Source organism: Anolis sagrei, chromosome 2 (genome assembly GCF_037176765.1).
Source record: "Anolis sagrei isolate rAnoSag1 chromosome 2, rAnoSag1.mat, whole genome shotgun sequence".
Classification (NCBI taxonomy): domain Eukaryota; kingdom Metazoa; phylum Chordata; class Lepidosauria; order Squamata; family Dactyloidae; genus Anolis; species Anolis sagrei.
The window spans coordinates 30084235-30101268 of record NC_090022.1 but is presented as its reverse complement, the minus strand read 5'-3'; the positions used below and the strand labels follow the sequence as shown (position 1 = coordinate 30101268).

Genomic DNA, 17034 nt, shown 5'->3' with positions numbered 1-17034 from the left:
GGCACGAGTGGAGGGTGAAAGAGTGAAACGTGCCAGGAGGAAGGCGCGTCAAGCCAACCCCGACCGGGACCACCTTCCACCTGGAAACCAATGCCCTCACTGCGGAAGAAGATGCAGAGCAAGAATAGGGCTCCACAGCCACATACGGACCCACAAGGAAATCCATAATGGAAGACCATCTTACTCGTCCAACGAGGGATTGCCTAAGTAAGTAAGTAAGCATGTACATGTGTGCCTCAGAGCATGGACAAATTACTTTTGGTTGGCCATGGCTCCCCCAAATCTCCACACCATAATAGCCAGTGATAGCCCCTTGACCCGAATGTTCCCAGCTCTCAGATTCCTGCGTATGAATCTTTAGTACAAAGATGTCTTTTTCAGGGCTTCCAGCTTAAACACAGAGCTTTGCAATCATCACCAGTGAGTACAGTCCCCTCTCTGGGCTATATGTGTGAAAGTCATTTCTGAAAGAATCTTCCTATATGCCATATTTCTCCAAATATATAAGGCCTTATATTAATTTTTATCCCAAAAGGTGCATTAGGACTTATTTTCAGAGGATGTCTTATTTCTTCATGTAGAACAATCTACAATTATTCTATTCATGTATAAAAATCTGCATTTATTCATGTATGCAAATCTACATTTATTGAAATACAATCATGTTGTCTTCTGTAACATCATCCCTCAGCCCTGACCACTGGCCATACCAGCTAAGTTTGCAGTCTTTTCAGGCACACCTGCCAATCTATCTTTTGTTGTTGTAGCAAGTGCAGATATTCAGCATTTTGATCCACTGTGACCACATATTTACGAATCCTTCCAGATGTTATTTGACTACAGTTCCCAGCATTCCTCACTGATGATAGTGGCAACTTCCCTTAGTCTTAAGCTCCTCTTTTGCAGAGATCAAAAGAAGGAAGGGCTCTATGTGTGGTCCCATTTCCTGTTGTCTCTTACTGCTATCTGTGAAGTGGCTAACTATACCAAATGCTGATGCAGAACAGAAATTCATCAAGAAGACTTTCTGCTTCTTCCTGTATGCTATATGTGGAATTGTAAATTGGGAAGAAAGGTGCATAGGACAACATATTTGACTTTTCCAAAATTGTCAACACCATGTCAGTGATGCTTTTTGCATTCCTAACTGGCAAGAAGTTTGCTATATTATTCCCTACAGAGTCATATTAAATGAAATCTTCCATATAGATCAAGCATTCTCTACAGAACAAGTGCAATCATATAATCAGAAATAACAAATGGATGTGCTATGAGAAAGAGGGAGTAACAAATTACCCTATTTGTCATGTTAATATTCCCAATCTCCATCTAAACACATTTGTCATGCCTTTTTGAAGAAGCTTCTTTTTTCTCAATTTCTTGTATTGGGTTTGCTCCTTTTAAATTCACTTTCCCATAAAATTCGACAACAGAAGAATATGGTGGCACTGAGCAAAGTCAGCCCTATGATCTGCCGGGGAGACCCTCCTCTCACTCCCACCACCATCACAAGCACGGTTGATGGAGATGAGGGAGAGGGCGTTCTCGGTGGCAGCCCCTCAACTTTGGAACACCCTCCCAGGGAAATTAGGCAAACCCCCATACTGTCCTCCTTTTACAGGGATTTGAAAACCTGGATGTTTCATCTAGCATTTGAGAACAGCTAGTCCCTAGTTATAAATGTCCAGCCCATAGGTCACTGGATATATTTCATTGTACTTCATCAAATACCCCAATCCTATGGTACGCTGTTTTGCACAATCCCTTTTTACCTGGTCATGTCTATTGTATTACAGGTTATTGGTTTTGTTGAGCATTGTTTTGAGTTTCAAGGTTGCTGTTTGATATTCTTATGTTTTATTTAATTGTGTTTTTATCTGGATTGTTGTATTTTACTATGCTTTTATTTTAATTGTGTTTTGGCTTTAATGGATTGTTTTTCTTTTATGTTTTGTGGGCATTTTTACCCATGTGTAAGCCGCCCCGTGTCTCTGGGGTACGGGTATAAGAATAAAGTTGTTGTTGTTGTTGCTGCTGCTGCTGCTGCTGTTATCTATTAGGTAGGGATGGACAGTCTGTGATCCTTCCTGATGCTGGCAAGATGCTTTTCTACCATCCCTCCTCATTCAAAAGACTGATGGGGGCTGATAGGGAATAATGTTCAACAATGTATGGAGTTGCCCATCTCTGAACAGTGTTTCTTTTTTTCTCAACAGCTTTTGGTACCTCCTTGAATGTAAAGCCATACTATTTATCTATCATCTGTTGTTGATTGGTCCATTGGTTATTCTGTCCATTATCCATCCATCCATCCATCCCTCCTCCACCATCCCTCTCTCCATCATCCATCATTCCTCCATCCATCAATCCATGCACACGCAAACACTAGCTGTGCTGCTCTCCTGAATTTGAAAATCAACAGCCATAATATTCAATGAGTTATTGGTACTATCCCTCATCACATGGGTACTCTGCCAACATGGGAAGCTTCCCATGTTGTATTGGATCAACGGGGGGGGGGGGGGTAGTTGGGTGGCTCGTGCTTCCCCCTGTGGGATAGGGTGATGGGTAAGTTGGAGTGTCCCCCTGGCTCTGACAGGTACTGCCAGAATTACCACGATGTGTGTGAGTCAGAGATTGAGAGTTATTTTACATAGCAGTGTTGACATGAAAGAGAATTCTACAATGACTTTTTTCTCTATTGCCAAGGCTGAATTGCTTTGAGTTGAGTGCATGATTACATCCCTTTTTGAAAATGGGTCTTGTTGAATGGAAACAACTGAAGCAAGAACAAAGGGCCTCCTTGCAGGTTGCTAAATTGGAAAGCAAATTAGAAAGAGGCAGAAGTTTGCTTTTCCCAGATGTTTGTCTCAGCATGGCACCCATGACTCCACAATGATGCCCCCCACCCTTATTTTCTAAATCAAAACAAAAGCAACCACTTGCAATGTAATTGTCTCTTGCTGTTCCTGTGCAGTTCCATTATTGGAACAGTAGGGAGAATTCAGCTTACTATATATGTTCTGTTCATAACCTTAAAACAACAACAATGAAATTGTCTGTCCCTTGCCATCAAGTGCCTGCTGTTCTTATTGATGGAGGGCATAGTGATCCCAAGCAGAAAAACAGAAGGGTTTTGTATATTTAAAAAACAACAGCAACAACAACAATACACACACACAACCCATTTGTTGTTTAAATAAAATGTATGGATTTTGTCACACCACATTGCATTCTATAAAATTGTAATGTGAATACTAAAGGTGAACAAACCATGAAAGTGTCCTTGCAAGTTCTAAGAGATCCATATGCCAAGGTAAATGTTTTGCCATTTAAACCATAAAGTTGTGCATGACATTTCTGTTTCTCCTTACAAAGCTGGCTTGGGGGAGCATCCTTAGTCAATGAAATCATATAATCACTGATTACATAAAAATTGGTTGTCTCTCATTGCTAAGATCAGCCGTAAATGCATACTGTGATGACAGCTTATTGAGGACCATAAGATATGCCAGATAAGACCCTTTGTTTGTTTAAAAGCACATCTACAATCATCAGGCTCCATAGCATTTTAATAAAAATCCAGGAGGAAATCAGATTCTAAATTAGGGGGGGGGGGATACATGTATCTTGATTGCCAAATATAGGCTGGTATACTTGTGATAATATGCTTCATTGTAAAGCAACTTAGGGTGGCACAAATTTGCCTTATACCATTATGAAACATTTGTATTATCAGAAATGTATCTACACCATTGGGACCATTGGCCAAGTGGAGCTAGCAGTGTGGATGCTGTGTGATGATTCAGTCACACAACATGCAGAGATACACAACATACCCCATTGCACAATGGGAACCCCTGTTATACAACAGGTCAACTTGCGTGGTGCCCCATTTTGCATTGTCACAATTCACTGGCATGGGTTCATATTGTGTAAACAGTGCAACTTCAGTATCAGAAAGTTATGCTGTGATGATGATCATAGCCTCTGATACAGGATCATCATCACAGTTTGAAGCTTCCCCTTTTTACATGCTTTATTCTATGATTTACATAGAATGCCAAATAATTACACACTGCGCTAAATTACCATCTGGCCATTAGAATTTTTGTTTGCTGATATGCACGCCTTGGAACCATAAATGAAACCTCTTTTTAAAAAAGAAGAAAAGAAAGAAAACTTGAAATGTATAAGACACTGAAATCTATGGGAAATGAAGACCCAAGAGCTCAGTGATGTGGAAATGGGTTTCAAATATAATTTCTAGTTTGTTCCTGTTCTTCTAGGAATGGTTAAACATGAGAGCCCTTGTTAAGGCTAAATTTAATATATTTAGACCCAAAAGGCATTTTAGGGATTTAGATTTGTGCAATCTGGGTAAACCTTGACCTGTTTTGTTTCCCGGCTTTCGGTGAGGTCCCCAATCAGTGTTTTGCGAGCTTCCTAAAATCAGGAGGTAGATATCTGTTTTCGCTCTGGGGTGCCAAAAGATCTGTTTTCTATCAGCCCATTTTTTTTGGGGGGGGGAGGGGCTTCCCAGGCTTTTCTTCCTGTCATTTTAGGCATTTGAGGTATTCCTACTCTAAAGGAGAGGCGCTAACCTGCAGGTAGGCACAAGCTTTAAGGAGGCTTCTTATCAGTTTCTCTCCTCTAGGTGTGAGGTGCTCAGTTGCAGGCAGGTGCACATGTGTTCTGGGCCTGCACACCACATACACACACTTTCCAAGGCAAGGAGAAAAGTTCTGTTTCTTACTGTAGAGGAGGCACTTGGCTGCAGGCAGGTGTGCATGCTTTCTGGGCCTGCATGCCATACACATTCTCTTTCCAAGGCAAAGAGTGTGCTCATGAAAAGTAGGCGAAGATTGACTTCCACTTGCTTTTGTATTCAGCTGATTTTTGTTCCAGGAGGGGGTTTCCCATGACATGCTCATGAAGATAGAGAAAGTAACAAAGGAACGGATGTAACAAAGGAAAATGGATCCACACACAACTCATGTTGGGCATAAAACACACACACAAAAAATTACAAATCCATTCTCTCATGATTAGTTTTTAGGACTGACCAAAAGACACAAAATACATTCCATTTGAGAGTCAGCATTGTGTATTGGTTTGAGCACTGGACTAAGGCTTTAAAGATGGACAATAGGATAGGTATTGTATTCTCCCTTCCCCTGTTTCTTTTATTTCTTTGTGTTTTACAACAAGATTCATGCATGAAGCAATTAAAATCCTCATCATAGAAAAGAAAAATAAAAGCACACTGTAGTTCACATTCAGGAGTAGCCATGTTGGCTTGGCATCGTTATCATCATCATAAAAAAATCCACAAAAGAGTGATACTGCCAGACCAACTGTCTGTGATTTTGACATCACTTTTCTTTTCTTCTCCTGTATGGTTTTTAACATCTTTTTGCCTGACAAAGAAGCATCCAATGAAGCTTCAAAAGCTTTCATAGAGTGTTTTGTGCCTTTTAGTTGGCCTATAAGGGTAGCACTCTCTTGTGGATTTTATTTTATTTTGTGGTTGACATAGAAATATATAGGCTTAATTGTTCAGTAACATTTCTGCCTGCTAATATACATTGTAGTGTTGTAGAAAAATTACCACAGGGATGAAATGTCTTCTCAAAAGTAGATGTTTGATGACTACTTCTTTCTAATCAAAATGTATGTCATTTATCACCATTCATTTCTATCATAGTACCTTATTTCAATTCTCACTATGTGAGAGGACATATAAAGGGGCAATGCTACTGAATTACTTACTTCACCCACTTAAAAGGATGTGCATTTCCAGTACCTTTAATAAAGTGAGATGGGAGTCCATTACATGCTTATGTGATATATGAGTGTATAAATATGAATATGTATCCAGCTTTGATGTGTGATTTGTGCATTTGTACAATCTATGATGACAAGACTATGAGAAAAAATGGCAAATTATGTAACTTGAAGATGTAACCTGATAAGACATTGAAATACTGGTGGAAGCACATCCTTGGAGGATCTTTAAATAAAGCAAACCATCAATAATGCATTGATGGTATGAAAGCACAACTGGCACTGAATTTGAACTGGCTGATGTGATAATCTGCTTTGGTTTATGGACATGAAATGGAAACCAGCACTTCTTGCGTGGGCTTCACACATGACTAATGCAGCAATCCTCTATACGGTTAAGGTGCTTAAATCTAATTTTCTCTATATCTGACAGAGTGCAAAATTTTAGCTTAATTCTGGGAATTAAAACACTGATGGAAATCCATAAATTTTTTTTGCCAGAGTTGAGGAAAGCTTTATATTTGACAAAAATATCCAAACCTGCCCAGTCAATATGAACCAGTTGTCATGTTGGGAGTAATAGTCTCTGATTGTTGTTTGCTACTCCTTTGTATGGCACTGTTTCTTTATCTTCTTAGTTTTCCTCAACATACCCTTAATTTTCCAAGTGAGTGTGCAAATGAGGGCCCAGTGGTGCCAATGAATTCTTTTAAGCTTGCACTGTGGTTTTGAGCAATATATCATCAGGGCAATGATGCTGGGATGATGCATTGCCCTAATACATCATAAGAGCACTATCGCTCTTGTGATGTATTAGTATAATACACTATCAGAACACTATCACTGATGTATTACTTGAAAGAATCATTTTTAACCTTAAACATAACTGTCTTTAGTTTCTCCTGTAAACAAGACAGCAGTAACAACAAGAACAACAATGAATTGTAGGATGCCGTGTTACAGCCCAAGAGAGCTGTCTGCAGAATTACATTCACCCCGACTGAGGCTGGATCTACACTGCCATGTACAATCCCAGAATCTGATCCCAGATTATCTGCCTATCCAGATTATCTGGCAATGTAGACTCATATAATACATTTCAAAACAGATAATGTGGGATCAGATCCTGGGATATAGGGCAGTGTAGATCAAGCCTGAGATTTCTTTGTATTCTGGTGAGTGAATAGTCTTCCTAAACTAAACCTTTGACAATTACGGTTTTGCATTAGATGTATGATGAGAAATCTGTCTGTGCCCCTGCATTTAACTACAACAGTAAGGTCTCATTTGCTAAGAACAAACATGGTATCAAAACTAGTTTCCAAATTGCTGTCTACAAATAGGTCCAGATGAACCTTAAACTACTCAATAAGGCCATTGCCCAACCCACTGAAATTCAAGTATATCCCCTGCTCCAGAAACTTTGGATATCAGGATTTATACCCAAAAAACTCAAGCATTCTTTTCCTTTCTACACCCATGATGTTCTTAAATACAGCCTTTTTCCTCAGCACTACACTTAGGAGTGGTAAGATACACACAATCTGCTTCATTGAAGGTTTTTAAAGGTTTTATCATAAAATATTGTGTGTATTTCTGAAATATGCACAAACCCACTTTAGTCAACAGGGTTCTGTCTCAGTTAATGCAACATCAGTTGATCCATTGGGAATTTTTTTGGGGGGAAAGGTGGGCTTTTTAAAAAAATAAATAAATAAAAGAATGAATAAACATTGAACACGGGTATTAAAATTTCTAATCTTTTAGAGCATTCCAACAGGAAGATGTTATATATCTAATTATGTGTGTGGAGATATATATCTTTTATGAGATATTTGGTGGGAAGATACATTTCTTTTTCATATCTGAATATTAGCAGAATAGATATGTAAGGCTAACCTGTTCAAAACCATATACAGATTAACAGGGAGAGTAGTTACATTAAGGTCAATTGTACTGGGCATGCAGAGTGAGGCAGCAGCTTCAAGCAGTGGATTTGTGGGTTTTACAAATTCTTAGTTATTAATCTTATGTAATCTGGATAAACTGTGGTCTGTTATGGTGTCCAGAATTTCAGGGGGGAGGATCCCAGTCCGTTTTTTGGGAGCCTCCCAAATTACAGAAATCCATTTTTGATCTGGCAAGCCAAAATATTTGTTTTCTATCTGGCCCATTATGGGGGGGGGGGGGGGGACTTCCCAGACTTCCCTTCTTGTCATTTTAGGCATCGTTGTCTTTATATCCTTCATTAAGACCTGGATTAAAAGCATCACAATTAAGATACCACTCTTTCTGCGATCCTTTCCCTTCTGTCTGTGGAGGAGACTGGGTTTAATACTTCATTAAAGCTGTTTCTGCTTCAGAAGAGACAGGCACATGTGCTGCACTCTCTCCCTGCAGTACACAGCTTTCCAAGGCATTTTAAGGAGACTTCTCCATTTCCCAGGGAAGGAAGAGTGAGCAACCTGAAACTATCCTAACTTTAAAATGCCCTCTCTTTTATCTTGACTGGCAGGCCCTGGAGTACTGCTTTTCCCCCACCTTGAGCTTTTCCTTCTAGCAGCTGCCTCCACTCGTAACTGAAGGTAGTTGGTTTTCAACAGCCACTGTTCTGTTGTGGCTGGAAAAAAACATGGAGGATGTGCCCTTGCAGTTACAGTCATCCGAATAAGCCTAACCAGCCTGATTAGCCAAAGGGAACTGGCCAAATCAAATCTGTGCACAAGCCTATTAGTTATCCAATTTGTATACATTTATGGAGGAAGTATTTCTGTCTCAATTGCTTAAATAACTTATCATTTCTAGAGATAATGCATCTTGGGGTGCAATTAACTATTCTGCATCAGGTAGGAAAATACCTTTGACTGTCTTTCTGCATATAAAGAAACTCTAAGAGATAATTGGCAAGCAACCGTTGGAAAAATATGTTGAACAAAGTAGATCTTGGTGTATACTTATAATTTCATTAAAACTCTAGTCCACACATTTTTCTCTAATACTCCATGCTATCCTCCTTATTTAAATTGGTTTGTTGACAACCAGGTTGAACAATTGTTACACTTGTCACTTTTAAAGACTTGACAGTCAACTGTCTGATAATCTGTCATTTCAATGAAAAATAAAATTTAGATTGACAACTTCTAATATTTCAACAAAGCTTCTTAACATCCTCTCAGACTGTCACATGTCTATACAGCTTCCCTTGCTTTTCCTTTTCTGTGTTCTTCTGATGAAAAAAAGTAATGTCACTTTTCGATAACAGAAATAAAGTGATCTTTATTACAAATGCATTTCAAATACACTCAAATACATTTGCATAATGTTTTTATAAGCTGCTCAGGTGATTTGGGGTTTTAAGGTAGGGGTGGAAATTATGTGGTTCTATACATGTTGTTGGATTACAACTCTTAGCATTAATTACTATTCTTAACCTGAATACAGAAAATGTCTGTGGCTTTCCAACATCAGATGGAGTGCCATATGATCCACACTTCATTTGGGGATAAGATTAAGAAAACCTAAGACCTTTTTTGCATGAATCCACTATTCCATTGCAGTTCCATTGTTACTGATTGCACATACATACTGAGATGGGCACATTCAATATCACACTTCTCTTCATTTGTGCAGTTTCACCAATTCAGCCATTCATGGTCTTATGGTTGTACTTCTGCAATTCTGTGTACCCTTGTTACCTTACCTTTCCACACTTCTGCTGTTCTATAAGTTTTTTCTAAATTTTAATTTTAATTTTTGAAAGCAATTTTGCAATTTCAGCTTTGAAAAACAACAAATAAACTAGACTGGTGAAGAAGAAATATTTGTTCAGCATATGTGAATCTTTTAACTCACTAGTTATGATAAAGGGGAGGGGGTGTTTATTGTAAGTTTTAGGAATTTAGAAAAAGTTACTAAAATAGGAAGGTTTATAGAAATATAAATAGTATTTAAAGATTAAAAAGATATAAAAATCAACATACAGCGAGTGTGAGGTTTATAGACTACTATTGTCTATGTTTGTTTATTAGTATTGTTCTTTTTATGTAGATTTCTGTCCCTATCTGTTTCATTTCCTTAATTACATTTTGTTATCTGCAGTAGGCTTTCAGTAGTAGAGTAATATTAGTAGTGGTTAGAATTCATATAAAAAGTCTTTTTTTAAAAAAAAATCAAAACTTGCAATTAGTATAAACCTGCTTTTGTATGTGCGTGTGGATTTTTGTCTTTAAATAACAAACATTAGGGGGAAAGAAAAACAAAAAAGGCAAATAACTGTAAAACAGAAAATAAATAGAAGCCAGAAAGCTTTGGAAAAGTGAGAGGGAGAGGAGAATCCCACTTTCTGATATACTGCCAGCATCCTGGCACAGAGTTGGAATGGACCTTTTTGCACCAAGGCTGGTGAGGGGAATATTTTGGGATTGGGAATCAGTAATGTGTTTTGTCCATCAATAGTGTGGGCCAGGATAATTACAGGGAGAATAGAGACCAGCAGTGGGGTGCATATGGTACCATGCAAAAGGAACCATCACCAAACATGACATTCCAGCTTCAATCATGATTTGGCTACCTCATGAGACAAAGTCATAAGCACATTCTAAAATTGTCATAAAAAACAGCAAAACATATCATTAGAATGTGTCATATTTGGTATAATTTCATTTTGTTTTTTGTTTTTTAGCATGTCCATGTCCATATACTTCCCAGGAGAGCTGGTGATTTCAGCAGAAATGACAACATCTATGATGAGGTATGTTGGAACTCAAAAGATGTATCATTTAATTATTTTGGTGGCCGGTGATGTTATTTTTTCTGGATAAAATTCAATCTAGTTTGTACCAAATACAGTATGTTTGGCATTCTCTGTTTTTAAAAAGTGTCTGCAAATAATCTTGGTTTTGTTCTTTAGAAGTTTCATTAACTCCTTATGATCAGTAGGATAAAATTCTGTTTGTTGTCAGGAATTAATAGCGTATCTTGCAAATATTCCTTTTTAGTAAGGATAGTCTCAATTAATGCTGTGTCATCTAACTTTCCAGCTGGTTTTTAACAGTCTCATTTTCTGTCTCTAATTCCTACTTTCATCATTTGCCCTTAACTGACTTCAGTTCCTTAATTTGAAGTGAAATAGATTGGACTCAAATTTCTCAGATGGGAAAGAAGAGAGGAAGGCATGACATGTTGCCCTTCCCAGGAAACAGAGGAAAAGGAAAATGCCTCTCTGAGCTTGCATGATTGTCCTTAATCATGTTTGGTATATTGACCACACTTTGATGTTACTTGACCATACTTGTACTCATTTTCTTCTGTGATGTAATATAGTAACGCACTGTGCTCATTGTAATCAGGAATCAAATTTCAATACATAAAGAGTGATTTCAAAAGAAAAAAAATCCTTAAGATCATTCAGGATTCACTTTTTTACATTCTTGAAGCACCAAAATGGCATTCTTAGGACATTTGGAAAATGGATGGGGAGAATCAACTACTTTCTCTTAGAAGAAGTGAGCCATTTATGTTGTCAATTAGATTCAGTGAGAAAGAATGTGCTCAGAGTCTGGGATAGATAATGTCTCTGCAGAATGGTTTTGTGTTTTGGGACCTAGAAGCGTAAGAGCAAAGATAGTCACCCATTGGTGATCTCATCAGATCTTTACAATGGTAGGACACAAAGGATTGCTCACAGTATTACTGTAAAATGTGTCATCCCTTTCACTCTGTGGACATTCCAGAGAGGCCAGTTTGCCTCTTGAAAGAGAGATTCTCAGAAGAACATTAGTTTTCCTTCCCAACTAAAACGTTATTATCACAGATGCTGTGTACCTGTGATGTTCCGAATGACACTTTTTTCTCGTATGTCCTCCCAATCTTTTGGCAAGATAGAGTGTCCAATATCCACTGCCCATTTGATCATATTGTCTTTTATCAGTTCTGTCTCAGTATCTCATTCCAGAAGTTTCTAGTCTAATATATGTATTAGTTAAAATACTCAAGATTCACCAATATAACTGAAAATTGGTATGTTCTTCCACTGGAACTTAACACCACAACAGCTAGCTAAATATTATAAGAATTTAAATAATAGTTGCTGGAAGTGCGGTGAGCAAATAGGTTCATACTACCATGCCTGGTGGACCTATAAAGTGGTAAAGAAGATCTGGAAAGATATAATACTAATATACAAAATATTCTAAAGATTAAGTTTAACCTAAAACCAGAATATTATTTGTTAAATCTGATAGACTTCAATTTGGGGAAAAATAATGATAAGTTATTATATTACTTGATAGCAGCTGCTAGAACTGCCCTGGCACGTAGATGGAAGGACAGCGAGCTTCCAACCTTGGAGGCATGGATTACTAAAATAAGGGAGTATATGGACAGTGACTTTCTATTATTCCTGACCTATGACCAAAATAAAAAGAATAAAACAGACTGGCTACCATTGAGAAGATACCTCAAGGAAAAGAAAATAATACAGATTCATTAAATTAAGAAATAGGGAGAAGAAAAGCAGAAAGAAAGCGGCATGACAAAGAGAAAGAAAAAGAATCTTTTAGCTATTCCCTATGGAATGGACTGGAAGTCTTTTAATCATCCCCCTTTTCTTTTCTTTTCTTCTTCTTCCTTTTCTTCCCTATCCCAATCCATTTCCAATATCTCTGCACCTCCCCCACTTAACCTCCCACTCCCTCTCCACTTCACACCTTATCCCTTCCCATGATTGTAAAATTTCCACAATAAAGATTTTTTTTTTGAAAATGCACTTTTATAATAAAGCTTAGCTGCTTATAAAGGAGTTACTCTTGTTGGATATCACAGACCTCTTCTTCTCCTCAGAGCTGGAAATTGGGTTTTTTTAAGAGACCACATTTAGGGGTACAGGGTGTCCTCTCCACAAAACTGAAAAAAAACCTTTAAAACAAATAACACTTGCAAATGCTAGAAAAATGCATCTCTCAGCAATTGTAAATACTCCAACGAGTTGACCATAGAGTCATGCTGGGCGACCTACAAATATCTAGTGACATTTTTTGGGTCACATATAGGGCAGCAGTGGAAGTAAACAAAGCAATGAAATGTGTGAATGCTTCACTCACAAATTTGGAGGAACAACTGTGGTTTCCCAGAAACCCTCAGCTAGAAAGGTACTGGTCATATTTGCTGAGGGATTTTTGGAGCTGGAGTCTAAACAAGTACATTTTCCTGAGCCATTGTTAACAAGTCCAAATTTTAGAAAAAAAGACAAAAATCATGGTGGACACCTGTGGCTTTGTGGTTGTAAAAGATCTTGGTAAAGAAGAAGGTCAAATACAAACTCTAGGCTTAATGTCATTACTATTGCTGAGCATTTTCCATATTATACATGGAATAAAAGCTCATCCTTTCCCAAGTATGAATTATTCAGTGTAAAACTTTTAAACCAGCAATGGTATTCAGCATGCAGCGTCTGCCTCTTTCCCCCTGACATTCAGAGACACAGCAAGAAAATCACTTAGGGAAAGATATTTTGACTTAGCGATCTTATTCAGCGCATTATGCTAAATCATTTTGGCAGCACAGGAATACCTATTAGGAATCATTTTCAATTTTAGGAGATGGAGGAAGTGGCTCGGCATAAGACTTAGCAGCTTTCTGGATTCCATTTCAGTCAAGCCTAACTGGTGAACAGAAACGCATTCATAAGCTGATTTCCAAATACTCTAAAAAATTCGGTTGCTGTTAAAATAGCCTGCTTGAGCTTTGACTGTCACACACCACTGCCTCTTAAGCCAGCCCGCCTTGGAAATAGTTTTCATGAGTAAAGAGGGGAAAAACTCCAATAGTCATGCAAATGCTTTCTTTTCAGTCTCCCCAATGGCTTCTCAATAGCTGAATGATTTCCAGTTACTAGTGAATGAATGTAGGCTTTCATAATCTTATGACTTTGTAAAATATGGATATTTGTAAAACTATCAATGCTGGAGCTTCTGAAACCTTACAGAATAAAAGATGCCCACAAAATGTTCCTTTTATATCACATGTTGAAATGAAAGGATGGTATCACCAGTCAGAAAGTTTTCCTGAAAATATAGCTGGTGCTTTTCCTAATGTGTAGTCCAACCCTTGTTCCAATACACGCTAGAAGATGTTGTGAAGACAGACATGGAAACAGATTTTCCTACCAAATAATCTGACAGTGTCATCCTTGGGTCACCCTTGAAACATACCTTTTAAGCTGTGGAGTTTTGATGGCCGGGGGGGGGGGGGGAGCAGACTAATGGCTATACAGCCAGCTATTTTGCTGTAGCCAGACACTGTGCCAAAGACATCTAAAGAGACCTCCAGGAAGCCTCAGGTGCTGTCCTTGAAATGTGTCCAGATACAGCAAAATAACTGGAAGCATCTCTGCTTATCCCCTTGCTCTCCATCAACATGGAAATAAGCCTGGTAGGAGTGAGGGTTGCATCATTTGAAGGATAGATTTAGGGGATTTTGATTGTTGGTCAATAAAGTATTTTAACCTCAACAACAGTCAAAACAGTGGGCAATGATTGTGTAAGCTGAGCTTAAACTATTCGAACTCACTACCAGCTGCAAATAACCTGCTTATATCATGGTTGTATTAAAGCCCTCTCAGTGCAGTTCAGGGCAACAGTTTTTATTATTGTTGTTGTTGTTGTTGTTGTTGTTGTTGTTATTATTATTATTGTAGCCATGGCTCTCCATTCCATCCCATGATTCCCATGTAATAGTGTTTTTTTTCTAGCAAATAAACACCAATAATTGTAATCTTTCACTTTTGGAAATGTTAGGCACATGTTGCTTTCTTCACCTCAATGCTTACATGGTAGAAGCTGGTGGATTAAAAGTTTATTAAGAAATTCATGTCAGAATCTGTCCATGTGGGATAAGAAAGGATTCTCAAAAATATTTTTTAAATTGTCCAAAACATCTTTTTCCAGTGTTGAGAAACTCTGACAAGAAGAATCTGGGAATACTTTGCAAAATTTGCATGTGGTTGCTTTGGTGTATAAAGAAATATGATTCATTAAGCAGAAAATCCTATGTGCAGAAAATGCTGATCTTCAGGACTTATTTTATGAAAAAAGATTTGGATAGGCAGCAGCAATTTTTGTACAAGAAAAAGCTTTCTCTGAGCATGAATTACCATTTCTCCATTAAAAAAAACATTTGACACTCAGAAAATGATGGATCCTGCATAGAATATATGCATGACAATTTTGTACAGAAGAAATTCCAAATTGCGAATAGCGTTTGAAAAATGTAAAGTTTTTAAAGATTTTCTTGCAGTAGGAAGAATGATTCTTAGCTTACTCATTGCTTCCTTTGAGAGGAAGCTTGGTGAAGAATTACATCCCTATCACCTTGTCAGACAAACCATTGACAGAAAATGGAACCTTAGGAGGTAAAGCTCTTAGACATTTTATAGTTTTCAATGACAGCCAATTCATTTACAGAAGTATAAATGGTGCTTGTGCAGGAATACCTTTCCAGTTAGTGAAACATATTATATTAATAGATGGTTTATCTATGAAACCAGATGCTCAAACTGACCATCAGTACAGTTTACCAAACAAAAACTTGTATTCAGCTCCCTATGTCAGGAAGCTATGGGTTTGGATGTGCTTAGTTATACAGTTTATTCCTATCAGTGTGCTTCTCAAGTGGATGTTTATTTTATCTTAAGTGTTTCTTTATTCATTGAGGCTTAATTTTCAGCACTTAACCTGAATCAATGTGTGGCCATGCTGAAATTTGTAACAGAAGACTCGAGAAGTGATAAAACAAATGAATCTCACTTGTACAATTTAACTTTTTCTTACGAAATGCATATCAGACTTTCACCATGTAGGTATGAAAAGGTTATTCAATCTAAACTAGATGCGGGCTCTCAGATACAGCCTAGTTTGCTTTTTGCTGTTGTTCGTTTGTTTGTCTTTATCTTTTGTTCTAATTTTTAGCATTTTTGACAGCCCATGCAGCTCTAAGGGGATTGCAGGGGCAAAAAATTCTCTGCAGACCAACCCCCTTCAAGAAGCCAGTCCCTTCCTATCTAATCCTCTAAATAACCTAGTAAAAACAAGCTAGATTAATATTATTATTTCAGATCTAGTCTTTTTTTGTCTGCTTCAGCATTCTATGTCAATTCCAACGGCACTGAGAAAGCTTTTAACAATCAAATTTTCCTTGTGGTGTGAGCTTCATTGGATCCCACTTCAAGAGAAGGCAGCATGCAAGTTATATGTTTATATTTCCTACCTAGGTTGAATTTATTCAGATTCTGTTCAAACCATGAATGGCATGCATCTGGCCGATATTTGGAAAGTATAATTAAATAATCACTGAAGCCTGCTTCTAATTATGGTGCTTTGGGTTGCATTAGATGCAGTCTCATCAGAAAAAAAAAATCCTTTTTTTCAATCAGTGTTATGGGAAAATCTCTTATTTTATCACTTTAGTGAATAATGTAAGAACGCATAGAAGAGAGTGTGTTCCTATTGTTTCTGCTGGATTTTATGGTGGTATGAAACTTGGAACCCTTTTTGTGGTGGAGGATGTACCAGAATACTCTGATTCAGCAATGGGGCTTTTGTCTCCTGGTGACCCTAGAGTTCTATCTATTCATTCTGTCTATATCATTTAACATATATTGGGATTGCTGGGAGAAATTTTTAGGAGTATGAGATTTGGTAATATATGATGATATGCGGTTCTACCTCTCTTTTCCATTTGATTTCATAGAACACTATTCTGGTTTTAAATAAGTGTTTGTTGCTGACAATGGACTGGATGAGGGAAAATAAATGAAATGTAATACAAGTTGGAGGTGTTCCAGGTTCCTACTCCTTGTATCTCCACTGTATCTGTAAAGACAGGATATCTGAGAGAATGGCCTCACATGAAGATTGTATTCCATAGAAAATCTCATAAAGAGGAATACACTTTTAAAAATTGACTACTAGATGCTATTGGTCCCAATAGAAGTAAATGTATAAACCAAAAATTTTAAAAACCTAATGAGAAGCATTACACAATGCCATATATCTTCATTAACAATATATCTTGCCACCAAGATTTTGTCTTGTTCCTCCTAAAATGATCAAAGGTGTAGAGAACAAGCCCTATGAGGAGCAGCTTAAAGATCTGGGCATGTTTAGCCTTCAGAAGAGAAGGCTAAGAGGAGACATGATGGCCATGTGAGGAGAAGTCACAGGGAGGGGGGAGCAAGCTTGTTTTCTGCTG

At 37.7% G+C, this 17034-nt stretch overlaps 1 protein-coding gene across 3 annotated transcripts in view; it reads left to right on the top strand.

Annotated features, from left to right (window-relative positions):
- FHIT (fragile histidine triad diadenosine triphosphatase) overlaps positions 1 to 17034 on the top strand; it is a 939513-nt gene that overhangs the window by 748537 nt on the left and 173942 nt on the right. For all 3 annotated transcript variants that reach the window (XM_060766458.2, XM_060766457.2, XM_067465536.1), the window contains exon 5: positions 10469 to 10537. In XM_060766458.2, coding sequence (XP_060622441.2) covers positions 10469 to 10537 — 69 coding nt within the window. The remainder of the gene's footprint in view (positions 1 to 10468; positions 10538 to 17034) is intronic.